Below are 14,872 nucleotides of genomic sequence, written 5' to 3'. Positions count from 1 at the left end.
CTTGGTCACAGTTCTGATAAAAAGGCTCATTGTAATGTTGTATTAGTAGTGATTTAGCCTCAATAGCTAATAAGCTGATCACAGAGTAAATACATTTACAAATTATAAATCTACATGTACACATAATGCTCCAAAAGTAACATGTTAAAAGTATATGAAAGGAAAGTGTATGTAAAACATATCTGACAAATGCTCTGTGTAATATTATAGTAGTAACACATTAGCCCCAGACAGCTTGGTTAGCAATAAGCTGATAACGGAGTAAATAAATCAACAAATTATAAATCAACATGTACATTCGATGCTTTGACAAGAACATTTGGAGAGTTATCTACTTTTTAACATTTGTTAGGTCGCATATCTGACAGCAGAACAACATATTAGCAGCACGTTAGCCTCAGACAGCTAATAGTTAACACTGTGACAGTTACTGTTGCTACGGGCAACAGAACGTTAAACTCACACCAACTAGCCTTGCTAGCTCATTAGCAGTGCTTTGGCTGAAATGCTAACACCAGCATGCTAACATAGTCACAGTAATACTACTAGCATGTAGCATGTTTAGCAAGAATAATGTTAGCATCTTAGCTTAGCCTGTTAGCATGCTAATATCACAATGCTAATATGTATATATTTAGTAGTATAGCTGAGGCTGGTGGAATTTCATGCTAACGTGCTTCGTTGTGATCTTTTCTTTTTTTTTGATTGATAGAAACTAAATATTCATATGAGTGTTTATATAATTATATAGTTATTTTTGCAGCACATTAGCAGCACATTAGCCTCAGACAGCTAATAGTTAGCACTGTGACAGTTACTGTTGCTACGGGCAACGGAACGTTCAACTGACACCAACTAGCCATGCTAGCTCCTCTGTGAAGTACATTAGCAATGCTTTGACCGTTAATGCTAACACCAGCATGCTAACATAGTCCCAGTAATACTACTAGCATGTAGCATGTTTAGCAAGAATAATGTTAGCATCTTAGCTTAGCCTGTTAGCATGCTAGTATCACAATGCTAATATATGCTATTTAGCAGTATAGCTGACGTGCTTCGTTGTGATCTTTTCTTTTGATTGAAACTAAATATTCATATTTAGTGTTTACATAATTATATAGTTATTTTTGCACTGCCATTACAAAATGCAAACATGTTGATTTTTTCAGCAGGTATAAAGTTGCTAATTAGCACTAAACGGGATAAAGAATTAGTCATTGCATTGTTAGCTCTACTTTAAAGATACATTTTTATTAGGTTGACACAAACTTTGATTCTCATTAACCTCATGCATGACCTCTAATGTTTTCATTCTAGTCATCTAGTCTCACTGAGTAGTCTTATTTAACATGGTTTATGATTTCAGACTGGGAAACAGAGTAGTGAAGTTGTTGAATATTTTGGCGTTGCTCGCGTAGGTCTGAGAATATTAACAGCTGGTTTCACAAACAGACTCATGTGAAAATAGACGCTATGTTCCATCGGACCAGTGAGATCAGTCAATATTTACACACAGTGAAAACAACAACAATGACCTCATTATTTTCTTTTTTTTAAAATCTGTATCTACTGAAACTTTCCTAAATTGCACAATTTAGACAGTCATGGAGAAAGTATTAAGGTCTTTTGGATATAAATGGTAATACAACAATAAAATAATAATAATAATAATAATAATAATAATAATACTCAGTTAGAGGTGAAAGTCCTGCACTGAAAATTTGTATATGTTTCTATTTTAAAAATCTATAATACATCAATATATCAGCTCATTGCATTGAAAGCATTGAAAGAAGTTTGTCCTTTACTTGAGTTAAGAAGTCATTTTCTAATTCTAATAATCATTTTCTCAAGATAACGAACCTATGTTTTCCAGAGATATTTCCATAAATAACTTGAGATCGTGAGCGTAAATATAATTAGTTACAATCCTTCACTGCTGCTATTTTAATCAGAGAGTGGAATGTAGGAAAGGGGAGACATGGGTGGGTCATTGATTTGAAACATGAAACATTTGGCCATGTCCCAACAAATATTCTGCATAGGTAAATAATAATTTAATTTATAATAACCATCCAAGTCAGTCAAACTGGAATTTTTACCTGCCAACTTTCAGATCATCATTTTAAATAATTATTTCTTAAATTTCCAAACTCCACGTAAGAAAAACAAATAAATAATCGCGGCCTGCAGAGATGAATCAATCATGGTCTGACTTTGACAGCGGTGACACATGGACTTCACGCTGTCTGCTCATGCTGCTGAGCAAATATAGACCTAAAACCTGATGACACCTGAGCCCCTGTCATGTCTGACCCCCATAACCTGAAAAGATAAACATATGAAATTATACAACCATGCACTTTGTCTAATACTGAGAATAAGAGGCACATTTCCTCCTTATCTGTGTTATTTGAACTTGTGTGTTTTGTGGGTGTCTGTTGGTTAGACTCTTTGGCAGCACTGAGTCATGGACCAGAGGCCTTTGCCCCAGATTCCCCATTTATCTTCGAGTCAATTGATGCATGGGCGCCCTGTGTGGCTGTGCCAACATTTTCCACTGAATATAACCACTGACAGCGGATCAGGGTTTAAAAAAAAACTGTAACCCAACAACAGAGTTTCAATGAGCATCACAAAAAACTGATTAATTGTTTGGTCTTTAAAATGTCAGGGAACTGTCAATCGTCAGTTGTGAAATACACAAATATATTACAACATATTCAGTTTATCATCATCTATGTGAAAAGACAGGATCTAAATGTCACATTTCAGAAGCTGAAACCAGCAAAAAACGACTATGACTTGATACATTGACGGATGATTTCAAGTTCAATTCATCACTTCATAATAATGCATGAACAAATAAACAAACAACACAAAAAATAGCCTCCAAAAACTAAATATTTCATATAACATAGCTAACAGACTGTGGGATTGATACATAGACTATATAAATTATGGATTTAGTATCCATGCATCCATCTAGCTCTAGCTAATCTAAAAGTCGTGTATTGCTCGTCCCCTTAAAAAACCTGAAAACATTTAGAGATTTAGTGTGTGCGTGTGTTATGGTAGTAGTGGCTAATGTAGCCTCGAGTCTCAAGCAGAGACTACAAAAACTCAGGTTTTAAGATTAACAGTAAACAACAACAACATAATGGTCCTAGACATTCACTTGAAAATGATGCATTAAAAAAGGACAGTCTGTTAGTCGAATAACTGCAGTCCTTGTTAATCCTTAACATGTCAAGCTTTCTAAAAACGATCTGTGATCAGTTACATCAAACATAGCCGTAAGATCAAGTCTGATTTGAAGCATTTACTGTAGAAAATCCCTCCCTGTAGCAGCCTTGAACTACCTGGGTCTTGTACTTGCTACATGAAAAACATATCGTTATAAATCTAACGCCTTTCTACATGATTCTGCAGGATCATAAGACCTCATGATCTTCACTCATGTTTTTGTTTGTTTTTATCTAAATACTCTGAGGATTTACCCTTCACCTTGTTCTGCGAACTTTGCACAGAGTAACCCGGAGGACCCTCATGGAGTAAGAAAAAAAAAAAGAAATGCATGAAGGGAAACGTGTCAGTGATGTGACACGCGAGCCACTATTTGTTCTTGGAACGGGCACACAGGTCATTTTTAGACTAGGCTGCTGCTCTGACACGTTGCCAGGAACAGGTCAGCTCTGAAGGGCAACTGGGACAGATCATAAAGCTTTATAAATGAAAACATGAATCATGTCTTTAAGGTCTTTTAAATGCCAAAATGTTTGTCCCAGTATGTTTGTCCCAGTATGTGGCTCTAACGTGCTCCTAATGCAGCACTGGAAATGTTTGACTTTCCTATTTAAACAGGGAACTGGACTGTGTTCGGTCTATTCTTAGTCATCAGCATTGCTAAAGTACCCGACATATTGATTTCACAGAAAAGTGCATTCAGAGAACCAGTGTGTCATTCTACAGATAACGGGACCCCATGGCATCACAGTCATTTTAATAGTTTTGAGGTCCAAATGATGAGAAATTATGCTAAATTATATGAAAAACTTCATAAGAGATTGTTTTTTACGAGGGATTCATGCCATTGGCACTTTATAGTGGCACATATGGCACTTTGGAAACCTGCTGCATCTGAATAAATAACATTTCAGGCAAAGTTTTCACACCAAGGCAAATTCCTTGGCAACAAATCTGATACTGAGTCTAAAAACACACATAGATTGCAGGGATGTTGCAACATTTGTAACATGAACAGACTGAATCTTTGACAACAATGTGCTCTGGCATTTTAAAAAATATATTTTAAAACAATTCCAGTACAAATATAAGATTTAATATCAGCAGGTGTACTGTTTTATTTTTATACTATGCAGTTACTAGGCCAACTCAGCAGGTCTGTGCTCTAGCTGTTAATAGTAAGTGACCGGTGATCTGCAGTTTGACATGTTTCACTTTTTTCTCAGCACGTTGCATGAGAACAATGTTGCATTTGCTGTCATTTCCTGTTATTCTTTCTGTCATAGGTCACCCAAATAGAGTGTCACACATTCAAAGGGAATCTGTGTCCCTATACCATGACACATGATTTTCCAAAAACATCCCCAAAATAATTGTATCTTTGAGAGCCAGCTCCAAAAAATGTTGCTCTGTGGTCCCCACATTTTCTCAGCAGTTATGATCAACTGATGTAATTTTAGGGGTGAGTAAATGGAGAAGGTTCTTCCAGCAGAATTTGAGTTGATACCACCAACAGCACAAAGAATGGACAGCATATATATGACGTTACCCACAGATTTTCATCTAAAAATTGGCAAAAACGTGGATTATCGGTGGACCTGAGGTGGCCTGAATGATGACTGATTACTCAGATGGCACCTACCTGTCAATCAAAGCGCCCACACTGTTAATTGTTAATAACTTTAAGCCTTAATATAATTTAAACAGGTGAGTTCTATAAAAATTCACCCTCAGTACAGTTGTCATGAACAGACAAATTAGCTTTAGAGACCAAAACTTTTTGTTGTACCAGGCTGTAGACATGTTTATTTCTGCAATGAAGTTGGACATTTGAACATGGGGGCTTATGGAGATTGACTTGTTCTGTAGCCAGGCTTATGGAGATTGACTTGTTCTGTAGCCAGCCTCAAGTGGACATTTGGGGTACTGCAGTTGTTGGCACTTTCACATAGGCTTCACTTCACAGCCACGGGGGTTGCCGCTTGATACAAGATGTAGTCGCTCCCTCCTCTTAGCAAAACCACTGATTTAAGAGTCTGTGTATCAGAAATGTTTAACATAAACTAACTCAGCTCATTCATTTAGACATTTTAGAGCAGAAACTATGAATACATCATGTGTATTTCAATATAACTATTCTATAACTGTCCTGACATTTACTTTTCCATTAGCTGACCCACATTCAAGCTTAGGTGAGGTGTTAAGTAAGCAGACTTGAATTAATTATTGCTAATCATATCAAAGCTAAAGAGATTAGGACTGTTTGGTAAGTAGGCTGCACGAGGTTGCAAAACAACGGTTCACCGGAGGAGAGGTGAGAATAATACTGAAGAGCTGAGGCCATAAAAACAACCTTTATCTAAGGATTATGTTTTTTTAAGCTGTATGGAAACAATAAAAATGTAGAGCAGACATACTGACTGTAAGCATTTTATTTATTTATTAATTATTATTATTAACAGTGTCAAGTCACAAGAACAAAATGAAAAAACTTTTTACATACTTTTTTTTAACTTTTGGTCATAATAAAAAGATACTATACATACAAGCAAATATGAAAAGCAAACTCCAAAGACTAAAAGGTAACAAGCACCATCATCATCACCGCCAACATCTCCATGTCCATCTCTGCGTGATGGATGGCAAGCTGGCGGCGAAGGAGGTGCGAGGGTGAACAAACAGGCGGCAGGACGGTGGCAGGGAATGGAGTCTAGGAGGAAGTTGGTGGAGGGCTCGTCGGTTCGGACTTTCCGTTTTCGCTGCTTTCACTGAGTTGTCTTTTTAAAACCATTTCTCTGGCGATGCAGGTCACCTGACCGTTGGCCACTGTGTAGGTTCCGTTTCTGCAACACAAAAAAATAACATTAGAACCAAACGATGGAGGGCGAATGCACCTGATTAACCACGTGTTATGTTCACATGTTAGGATACTCACTTGTGATTTTCAGATCCGTTCTGCATGCCGGGCTGGTTCGGTTTTGCGAAGAAGAATGAAGTCCACCAGTGACCGGAATCCTGCCTTGGAAGTCCTGCGAAGCACAAAATGAACGTTGGACTCAAGCTGCTTGAAAATTCACTTTCTTACACTTATAAAAATATTCATGAAATATAAGAAATAAAACCTTATTTTAGTACCTGGATGGTGTGGAATGACCTCCCCTGTGTACTCTGCACTGCCACAGGAGCTGCTGCTGGAGGCGGACCCGAGACGCCCTTGAAGAAAGACATAAGCAGACGTCATTTTAGTAAAAACTCAAGTATATCTTATCAAAGACAAAAAAAGAAAAAATGAAATGAACTCAATATAAATGCATATAGGTCACGTCTGACTCACTTCTATAGTAATCATGGGTGGCGATGAGGGAGCCACTTGATGGAATTGCTGCCATTTTCTCCGACCTTAGGTGGAAAACCGCTCGAAGATGGAAAATGGTAACCTGGAAAGGAGACAGACGGGTATTATTAGGCTGAAAATAAAGTGACAAAACGGCTGCTGTGATATCATTTCGTATCACCAAATATAATTAGAATAATATAATTGAATTGTTCTAAAGAGCACAAGACTTCAGCTTGTGCAAAGATACCGCCCAGACTTATAGATACGGGGTGTGAAAACACATCTGACATTGACAGCATGTTTGCTGCGTGGCCTCTGTGCTACATTCCTGTCTACAGATCTTCACAGCGAAGTGATAAAGCAGAAGCAGCTGCCTCTTGAATCTGGTTTCCCATGACTCAAATAACCATAAAGTATGAATGTGTCATAGTATATTTCAGCTGTATATCCAGAGCTGAACTGATAGCCCTGTGCATGGCTGCATGACCTGGCAAAAAGATGAGTCCAGGGCTCTATGTCAAAAATAAAATGACACTTAACTTTTTATATAATGCAGCAAAATGTGTTTAATATTTAAAAATACACAAGAATAAACATATTATTTGTAGTTCATAATATTTGAAAGTAGACTATGCTTATCAGCCTGTGAACCAGTTGAAGGCTGTAAAGCTTAACTCCAGGTGAGCAGCAGATGGCTTTGGGGATTTTAAGGAGCTGACAAATACACTGAATAAAAACAGCAGCTGACGCATAAACACACACTGACACAATGGTCAAATGGAAATTTTGCCCAGTGACAAGTTTTTACTACATGTGGGCAGGTATCTTAACAATCACATCACATTCCTGTATAGTATAGTAATGGTGTGAAGGTGTCAAATGTGAGCAGAAAGACACCTCTGTTCTGAAATATTGGTGTAAAAGTAACTTTCAACGTCACAAAACTTACCTTAAAGATTAGGATGCTGTTGGTTGGCACCAGGTGCGGTTGTAAGGTGCGGATGGCTTGAGGTAGAAGAGGTGGCTAGTTGTTACAATGGCCCATTTGAATGGATGAACTCTCTGCGTTGACCGCGCTCGGTCAATCTGCTGTTGAATGACTCGACAGTGCGAAGGACCTCTGGCTTTTATAGGGGTCTGTCCACGGCGCGTGCTGCCGCTGCTGCTGTTGTACGGCAACGGTGGGAGGAGGGGGCGTGGTCAGTGGGCGTGGCCAGCGGGGACGTCTCGAGGACACGGAACGTGCTGTTGTTCAGTTCGGTTAGAACTGGAACTCGGTGACGTCACACGGAATGAGTGAGCTGCTTAGTCGGTTAACCCGCTCGTGACAGCTCGGTGTTGTCAGTCGGTAACGGTTATAGTGAGTTTATAGTGTGACAAAAGTTGTTTTTTAATCTGAAGTGACATTTAAATTAAGAAAGACAGAAGTTCGACGAGTTTTCAGCCCCACTATGGTCCGAAATCAAACATTTGTGCATGTCTTAGTTTAAGTTTGAAGCCGTTGATTACTGCAGCATCTCTCCCTGGTGGTCTAGTGGTTAGGATTCGGCGCTCTCACCGCCGCGGCCCGGGTTCGATTCCCGGTCAGGGAACGAGTTCCTTTCTTGCCCTTTCTTCATTGCTTTTAATCCGCTTTTGTTCAACTACAGTAGTTTGGTTATAATTAGCAAGAAGCTTTTCTCACGACCTTCGCTTTCGACATGTCAAAAGCTGCTTGTTTTGAAGTGATGAGTCAGATAGCAGACCCTGAACTCATGCACACTATTTGGTGACACACAAAACTGTACAGCTCTTTTCATGTTTACAAATATATTGCACATATATTAAGATGTTCTTTTCTTATTGCTTTTTATCTTCCCTATATTTTTTACTTCATGTTTGTTATGCACCAAAACACCAAGACAAATTTCTTTTATGTGGAAACCAACTTGGCAATAAACCTGAAATCAAATGTAAAACTTGTTTATGAAATGGTTATTTTCTCTACACTGATATTGCCCATGTTGTACGTATATTTTTGTTGTATATGTGTACATATATACTCTATGTAACTGTTTATCTTTTTTTCCTACTATAATTCAAGTACACATCTTTTGTGGAGGTGGCTACAACTGACTTTCATTGACAATAAAGTTTAACCTTAAACCTAATGCTTTTCATGAAAGTACAAATGGATTAGGCACTGTAGCAGGGAGATTTGCATCTAGTTTCCATGTAGCAAAACAAAACTTTATGATACATTTGAAGTCTCTAGCACCACCCAAAGGCTCAATATAAAATAAGGTTACAACTGCAAGTAGCCTCTATTTTGTAGAAATAGTCTTTCACAAATGGCAAAGATATTTAATTAAGAGCACCAATCTGATTTACTAGTGTGACCACCAGTGACAAAAGACCACAGACCATTCAAATTGACTTTTAATTGAAAAATCTAGTACAAAAATACTTGATACTTTGATATTTTGTTAATTCAATGCATATTTTAAGTAATTTAATTGATTTGAGAAGATGTGTTTACTGCACTCACTGTAAATAACAAAAAAATAAATAACTCTTAAATGTAGCAGAATTACAACATATTATCATATTAAAAGACTATTTCTACAAAACCCTTTTACATTTCATATATTCTATTAGTAGTACTGTATTAATACAAGAGTCAGAAATAACTCACACACACAGAGGAACAACATAACATTCTTTCATAACTTTTCAAGATATGAAAAATAATGAGGATCCATCTCATGTCCTGTGACGTGATTTTCTTTCAAACCCAAACGAGTCAGCATTATTCGACGGACTTCCTGTCACCTTGTCCTGTGTGATCCAGACAGGAAACAGGTCAATACACATATTAGAACACTGTGTGCGATATGTGCCCCGCTGTTTTAACAAACTCACCTTCACACTGCCAACCATGTCTTCAAAAGACTTGAACGTGGAAGAATGTCTACGGAGAAACGTGAAATTACACAGAACACGTGTGATGATCGTTAAACCACATAAATACAGCGCTAAACAGTAAATATCAGGGATTGTAGTCACCAGTATTCACAGTGTTTTACCTCATAGACGGTACACTCATGTTGTGGCTCAGGGTGCTGGGTGTCACATTGAAGAAGCAGAAGAAAAAAGGCAGTTAAAAGAGCATTAAAAGTAACATTTTATATTTTTGCAACTAGTATGTTGTTTTATTACTGATTAATCTGTCACTTATTTTTAGGACTGAGGGAAATAATTGTTTATTCTTTGGAAAGTACCTATAACAATGTACCAAAGCCCCATGTCAAAATGTACAAAAACCAAGTGGCAACCTCTGTGGCTGTGCCAAAAACTGCAGTTCCTTGAATTTGAAGTTGGCTGCAGAACAGAGTCAGTCTCCATAAGTCCCCATGTTAAAATGTCCAACTTCACAGCAGAAATAAACATGTTTACAGCCTGGTACAAAAAACAGGCTAATTTCCCCGTTCATGACAACTGTACTGAGTCTGAATTTATATAGAACTCACCCGTTCAAATTATACTAAGGCTTAAAGTTATGCAGAATTAACAGCGTGGCTGCTTTGATTGACAGGCGCCGTTACAGGTGGCTTGTTTGAGCAACCAGGCGTCAGTCGGCCCGCCTCAGGTCTGGGTTTTTCGACAAATTATTCCATCCCTACTTTTTTTGTTAGCACAAAGACGAAACTCAATTTAAAGTAACTATATTCTACTTTAGAGTTGACTTCTGTTCTGGTTATACACACACACACACACTGGGCTTCATTAAAAACACTCTTCAGACCACTGAGCTTCAGAACAATGAGCTCAGTTCAGTCTCACAGATCTTACCGTGGCGGGCTCGGGAGAGGCAGAGCTCTGTTGAGATAAAGACAGACACACAGATAACGTCAGCCTCTGTTTCCAAATGGATGAGAACAACTTATCAGCTACTGCTGCTGATGTCCAGCTGTACTGGTGTGATTGGATTATGGTTGCTTACAGGCTAAACAAACAAACAAAAACAAGACAGGGAGGCTTTCTAGGTTAACTTTAAAACATACATCCCATGTGAACTTTAAAAGCTTCACAGAGCAAGTTGTTTGTATCTAAACCTTTGTTAAATATATAATATCAAACATATAAGATAATAAATGTGCTCTGACATTGCATCCTTTGAGAGACAAACATGGTTTTGTAATACTCGTTTATATTTGTGAAGCATCCTTTGGACACGTTGTCCACTTGTGGTGACTCTCTGTTGGTCTCCTGCCTGTCCATCTGCCGGGCTGAATTAGCCAAAGACAGACTTTCCAACCAGGCCCCTCAATGGTAGCTTCTACACTATTAACATGCAGAGTTTCATGTTTGTATTGTGCCAAATGTGTATCACAGAAAACAACAAACTACCCTCTAAAGCTAATGTTTTCTGTTAATTTTGGTTTGCTAGGACTCGTTACTGAGCAAATAAAATTGGACAATGATTAAACTTTAGGAGGTAGGAGCTAGGAATGTAGGAACAAGTTACTCAGTTAAGTTAGATACTCCAGTATTTCCTGTTACAGACATTTGTTTGTTTGCATTTGTTACATTATCGCCATTTAAATGTCAGTAAACATGAAACGGGAAACATATGGGAATATCTTCCTCTGAATGCTTATGAAGAAGACGAAGGGAGAGATCACTGTCATGCCCGCTTAATAGAATTTGAAGTTTTACTAAACTTCTATCTTCTAAAGAGGGTCAAAGATCCTGTACAACAGTGCAGGCATTAGCTTGGGGAGGGTTTGGTCACCCACAAAAGTGTACGTAATACCAACTATGTGACTGATTTTGGTAAAACTGGAACTTATTTTATGGAGAAAATGTTTTCTGTTTTTCCCTCTGATGTCCACCAACTGCTCAGTGTTAGTGTTTTGGACCACCAGAAAGAGACGGTTTAGGTCCTGGAGCACAGGCGAAAGCTGACTGAGAATGGAGCGGGTGTTGTGCTAGAACAGGAGCTGTCTTGTGTTGTTGCACTTGTTTTCACTAGTTTTTGATCATAAGCAGTGTTGCTTTAACCTGACTAGTATTTCTGGTGTCACCCAGCGAGGATAGCAACGTTTAATTGACTAGTTGACTAATCGTGCATATCTCTTGTGGAAGCCAGGCGACTTGTGAGGGTACCTCATCTCTGCCACTCTCCTGGTGATGACCATGCCCATATTGGACAGTGCAGATGATGTCACCTGGCCTGCATGGGAGAGACCCTGGCGTGTCCTCACATAGCTACAGGTAGAAAGAAGAAGAAGTCAGAACACTGCCAACACACATGTGATACACACAGGAGAGCGCAGAAAACAGTTCACATACACGCCAAATAGCAACAGTCCATCTGGCTTTCAGACAAACACTTCAGGCTACTCCTGCCGTTGCCTGTTAATGCTACTGCTCCTTGTGCTAAGTCAGGCTGTAAGGCTATTAACGGGGCACCGATCCTATTTGACCTGCAAAATCCCATCACTTGTTTGTTAGCAGAGATCCCTCTTTAACATGTGAGCACAGATTGCAAATGTTGGGAAACCGCTGCACCATTAAACCTCAGAACAAAATGTGTTTCTGGGATGTAAACATGATGAACGACACTCACATGTCAGAGTGACTGATGTCGTCCAAAGTGGCAGAGGCTGTGAGATATCTGAAACGAAGAGCAAGAGCGTGCACAAGATGACAGATTATTACGTCAACTTAAGACAAGAGACCACGACAGTCAGAAGTCATGAGTGTGTTGTCCACGGTTATGTAACCGTGTCACACACAGACAATGCATGTGCAAGTGAAGAGGATACGTGTCTTAAAGCAGCTTAGACGATGGAGTTGTGTGGTGGCATTTTTAGACTAATATTTAATGCAACAACCAAAGCTTCACTTGTAAACATGCAACTTACGGGCCTGAAGTCTGGACGTCCTGCCAGCCTTTGGACAGGTTCTGTTTGAGGTTATTGAGTGGACTCATACCGAGCTGCCTCCGGATGTCTGCTGCACATTTTTCTTTGACCAACAGCACCTGTCGCAAGGTCTGAATTTCATCCTCCATCTATGAAACACCAAATCAGGTTAATAAATAGAGAAACAACAGCAAGCAGATGTTCAACATATATATATATATATATATTGTGGTGAAAAGCTGCATCACCTGTGAAAGTTCAATCCGTAAACCGTCCAAGTCCTCCTCTGTTAGATCTGAGGGTGAGCATCCGTTTTCTGTTACCCTCGAGGAGAAGCTCAGGGACGATGAAGCCCCACCAAAACCTTTAAGAATAAACATCAGACAAATGTTGTTTATAAGTAAGTAGGAGGTGAATGTTTGATATTACATTTCAGGTAGGGAGTATCACTTGAAAAAAAATGCTTACACCTTTAAAAAACAGTGATTATTTTACACTTTTCCTGCTGTAAATGAAAGAACCAAAACCAATAACACGTTAGTCCGTCCTCCCTGCTCTGTCTGTAGCACTCAAAGCCCACCAGGACGAAGTAGGTGGGTCTGATTCAAAATAAACTACAGTGCCCAGTGTGGCTCATTTCTGTCTGTGTGACTACAAAAGCAATATTTGTTATTCTGTGTTACTCTCTAATCAAATCAAAATAACCCTGTGGTGGATACATACACAAAATCATATTGTGCTGTGTCCTGTCATGTCACTACGTTACTACACAGTAACTGGCAGACAGTTATTTAACATTTAGACAAGTAGTAGACTTTATTGATCCCTTTATTGAATTTCACTTGTTACGGCAGCTCAAATACATAAAGTGGATAAGGAAAGTACTCAGAAATACGGATGTGCATGTTTTATAATGTGCTGTGTACACGCATGGTGTGTAGCATTATTCTAAGATGCATAGCACTCACTCACCAACCTCTTCATTGTGTACACTTCAATACAGCCCTTCTGCCATAAATCCTGCTTTTACAAAGCTTGTAATGTTTCAGTTTTTGTTCACACTGTCTGAGAGATTAATAACTGTATTTTAAGTTTATTATTGAGGTCATAGTGGGTGGTGTTACCGTACAGGAGTGCTTTATTTTAAGAGGTGTTTCTAATATTATGGCCCTCTAACACCTTTTGAATATAATGCAGTCCAGTTTAACAAAACCTCAATAATAAACTTGTAGCCTGGTTAAATGACCCCCTCTCTCTGACAGTGTCAATAAAACATTATATTATCTTTGTAAAGGCAGAATTTATGGCTGAACTGTTGTTTTGGAACACATTAGACTGTACAAGTGCCTATATATATACAAGAATGTTGTTATATATTGTTAGTTTTAGATTTCAGTGGATATAACATTAAATAATAATAATTATAATTATTTGTACAGTGTAAATAAATAAATTACAGGAGAACATACACAAATAAATAGGACCAAGTATATACAGTATATATATATATACATATATATATATATCACTATAAAATATGAATAGATAAATATAATTTTATACAAATATCAGATAGATAAGTAAGTCATATAAGCAACGTTTACCAACGTGTTGTTATATGTTGTTAGTTGTTAGATTTCAGTGGATATAACGTTAAAGTAACGTTATATTAACGTTAAAGTAACGTTAATATAACGTTAAAGTAACGTTAATATAACGTTACGGACCGGAGCTGTCCTACGTGCTGAACTGAAGCTAAGCGGCTAACGGAGCTAACCTGTTGCACACGTCATCAGCAGCTTAAACACAATATAAACACAAAGCTGACAGAGACACGTGTTATATATAATATATAATATATAATATATAGAATAATATATATAAATATTAAATAGTGTTATACAGTCTTACCTGGTCGGTTCATTGCTGCCACTTTCACTCCGGACTGTGTTACGGTGTAAACCCTGTCCAATGAGCTCAGCTGACACACACACACACACACACACACACACACACACACACACACACACACACACACACTGTAAAAATAGAAATACTCTTACATGTAAAAGTCCTGCAGTCCTGAAAGTACCAATTACCAATAAATGCCATTTTATGAATAATGTACATTAATTATTTGCAATTAATTATAAACTAATACATTTATTTAAAAACAATAGCAGATCATATTTATGGTCCAGACTCCACGTTACAACATAAATGTTCAGGTTTAGACTTTATATAAGTGCATGTACAAGCAGCATTAAACATTAAGCCACATTACATGTTCCTGATTATTCTTACATACTTTTACTTTGTAACAATGCAGGACTTTACATGGAAGAATATATTTTTTTTTAATATTTCCTGTTCTGAAGGG

At 38.1% G+C, this 14,872-nt stretch overlaps 2 protein-coding genes and 1 non-coding gene across 3 annotated transcripts; 1 reads left to right on the top strand and 2 right to left on the bottom strand.

The window, feature by feature from the left end:
- Positions 1–5,757: 5,757 nt before the first annotated feature.
- ppdpfa (pancreatic progenitor cell differentiation and proliferation factor a) lies at positions 5,758–7,702 on the bottom strand. The gene is made up of 5 exons (XM_010748745.3): positions 7,533–7,702; positions 6,581–6,683; positions 6,382–6,459; positions 6,182–6,275; positions 5,758–6,089 (listed from the first exon to the last, which is right to left on the bottom strand). The coding sequence occupies exons 2-5, from the start codon at positions 6,633–6,635 to the stop codon at positions 5,957–5,959; spliced, it is 360 nt and encodes a 119-aa protein (XP_010747047.1). The 5' UTR covers positions 6,636–6,683; positions 7,533–7,702; the 3' UTR covers positions 5,758–5,956.
- Positions 7,703–8,103: 401 nt separating this feature from the next.
- On the top strand, positions 8,104–8,175 carry trnae-cuc (transfer RNA glutamic acid (anticodon CUC)). The gene has a single exon. It is a non-coding gene; the product is annotated as a tRNA-Glu (tRNA).
- Positions 8,176–9,056: 881 nt separating this feature from the next.
- On the bottom strand, positions 9,057–14,504 carry LOC104933330 (tumor protein D54-like). Its single transcript, XM_019278860.2, has 9 exons — positions 14,404–14,504; positions 12,741–12,856; positions 12,493–12,641; positions 12,195–12,242; positions 11,732–11,833; positions 10,415–10,441; positions 9,649–9,684; positions 9,485–9,533; positions 9,057–9,400 (listed from the first exon to the last, which is right to left on the bottom strand). The coding sequence occupies exons 1-9, from the start codon at positions 14,414–14,416 to the stop codon at positions 9,326–9,328; spliced, it is 615 nt and encodes a 204-aa protein (XP_019134405.1). The 5' UTR covers positions 14,417–14,504; the 3' UTR covers positions 9,057–9,325.
- Between the last annotated feature and the right edge of the window lie 368 nt (positions 14,505–14,872).

This window comes from Larimichthys crocea, chromosome XV (genome assembly GCF_000972845.2).
Source record: "Larimichthys crocea isolate SSNF chromosome XV, L_crocea_2.0, whole genome shotgun sequence".
NCBI lineage: Eukaryota > Metazoa > Chordata > Actinopteri > Sciaenidae > Larimichthys > Larimichthys crocea.
The sequence above is the reverse complement of the archived record's forward strand: the minus strand, read 5'-3'. Positions and strand labels throughout refer to the sequence as shown.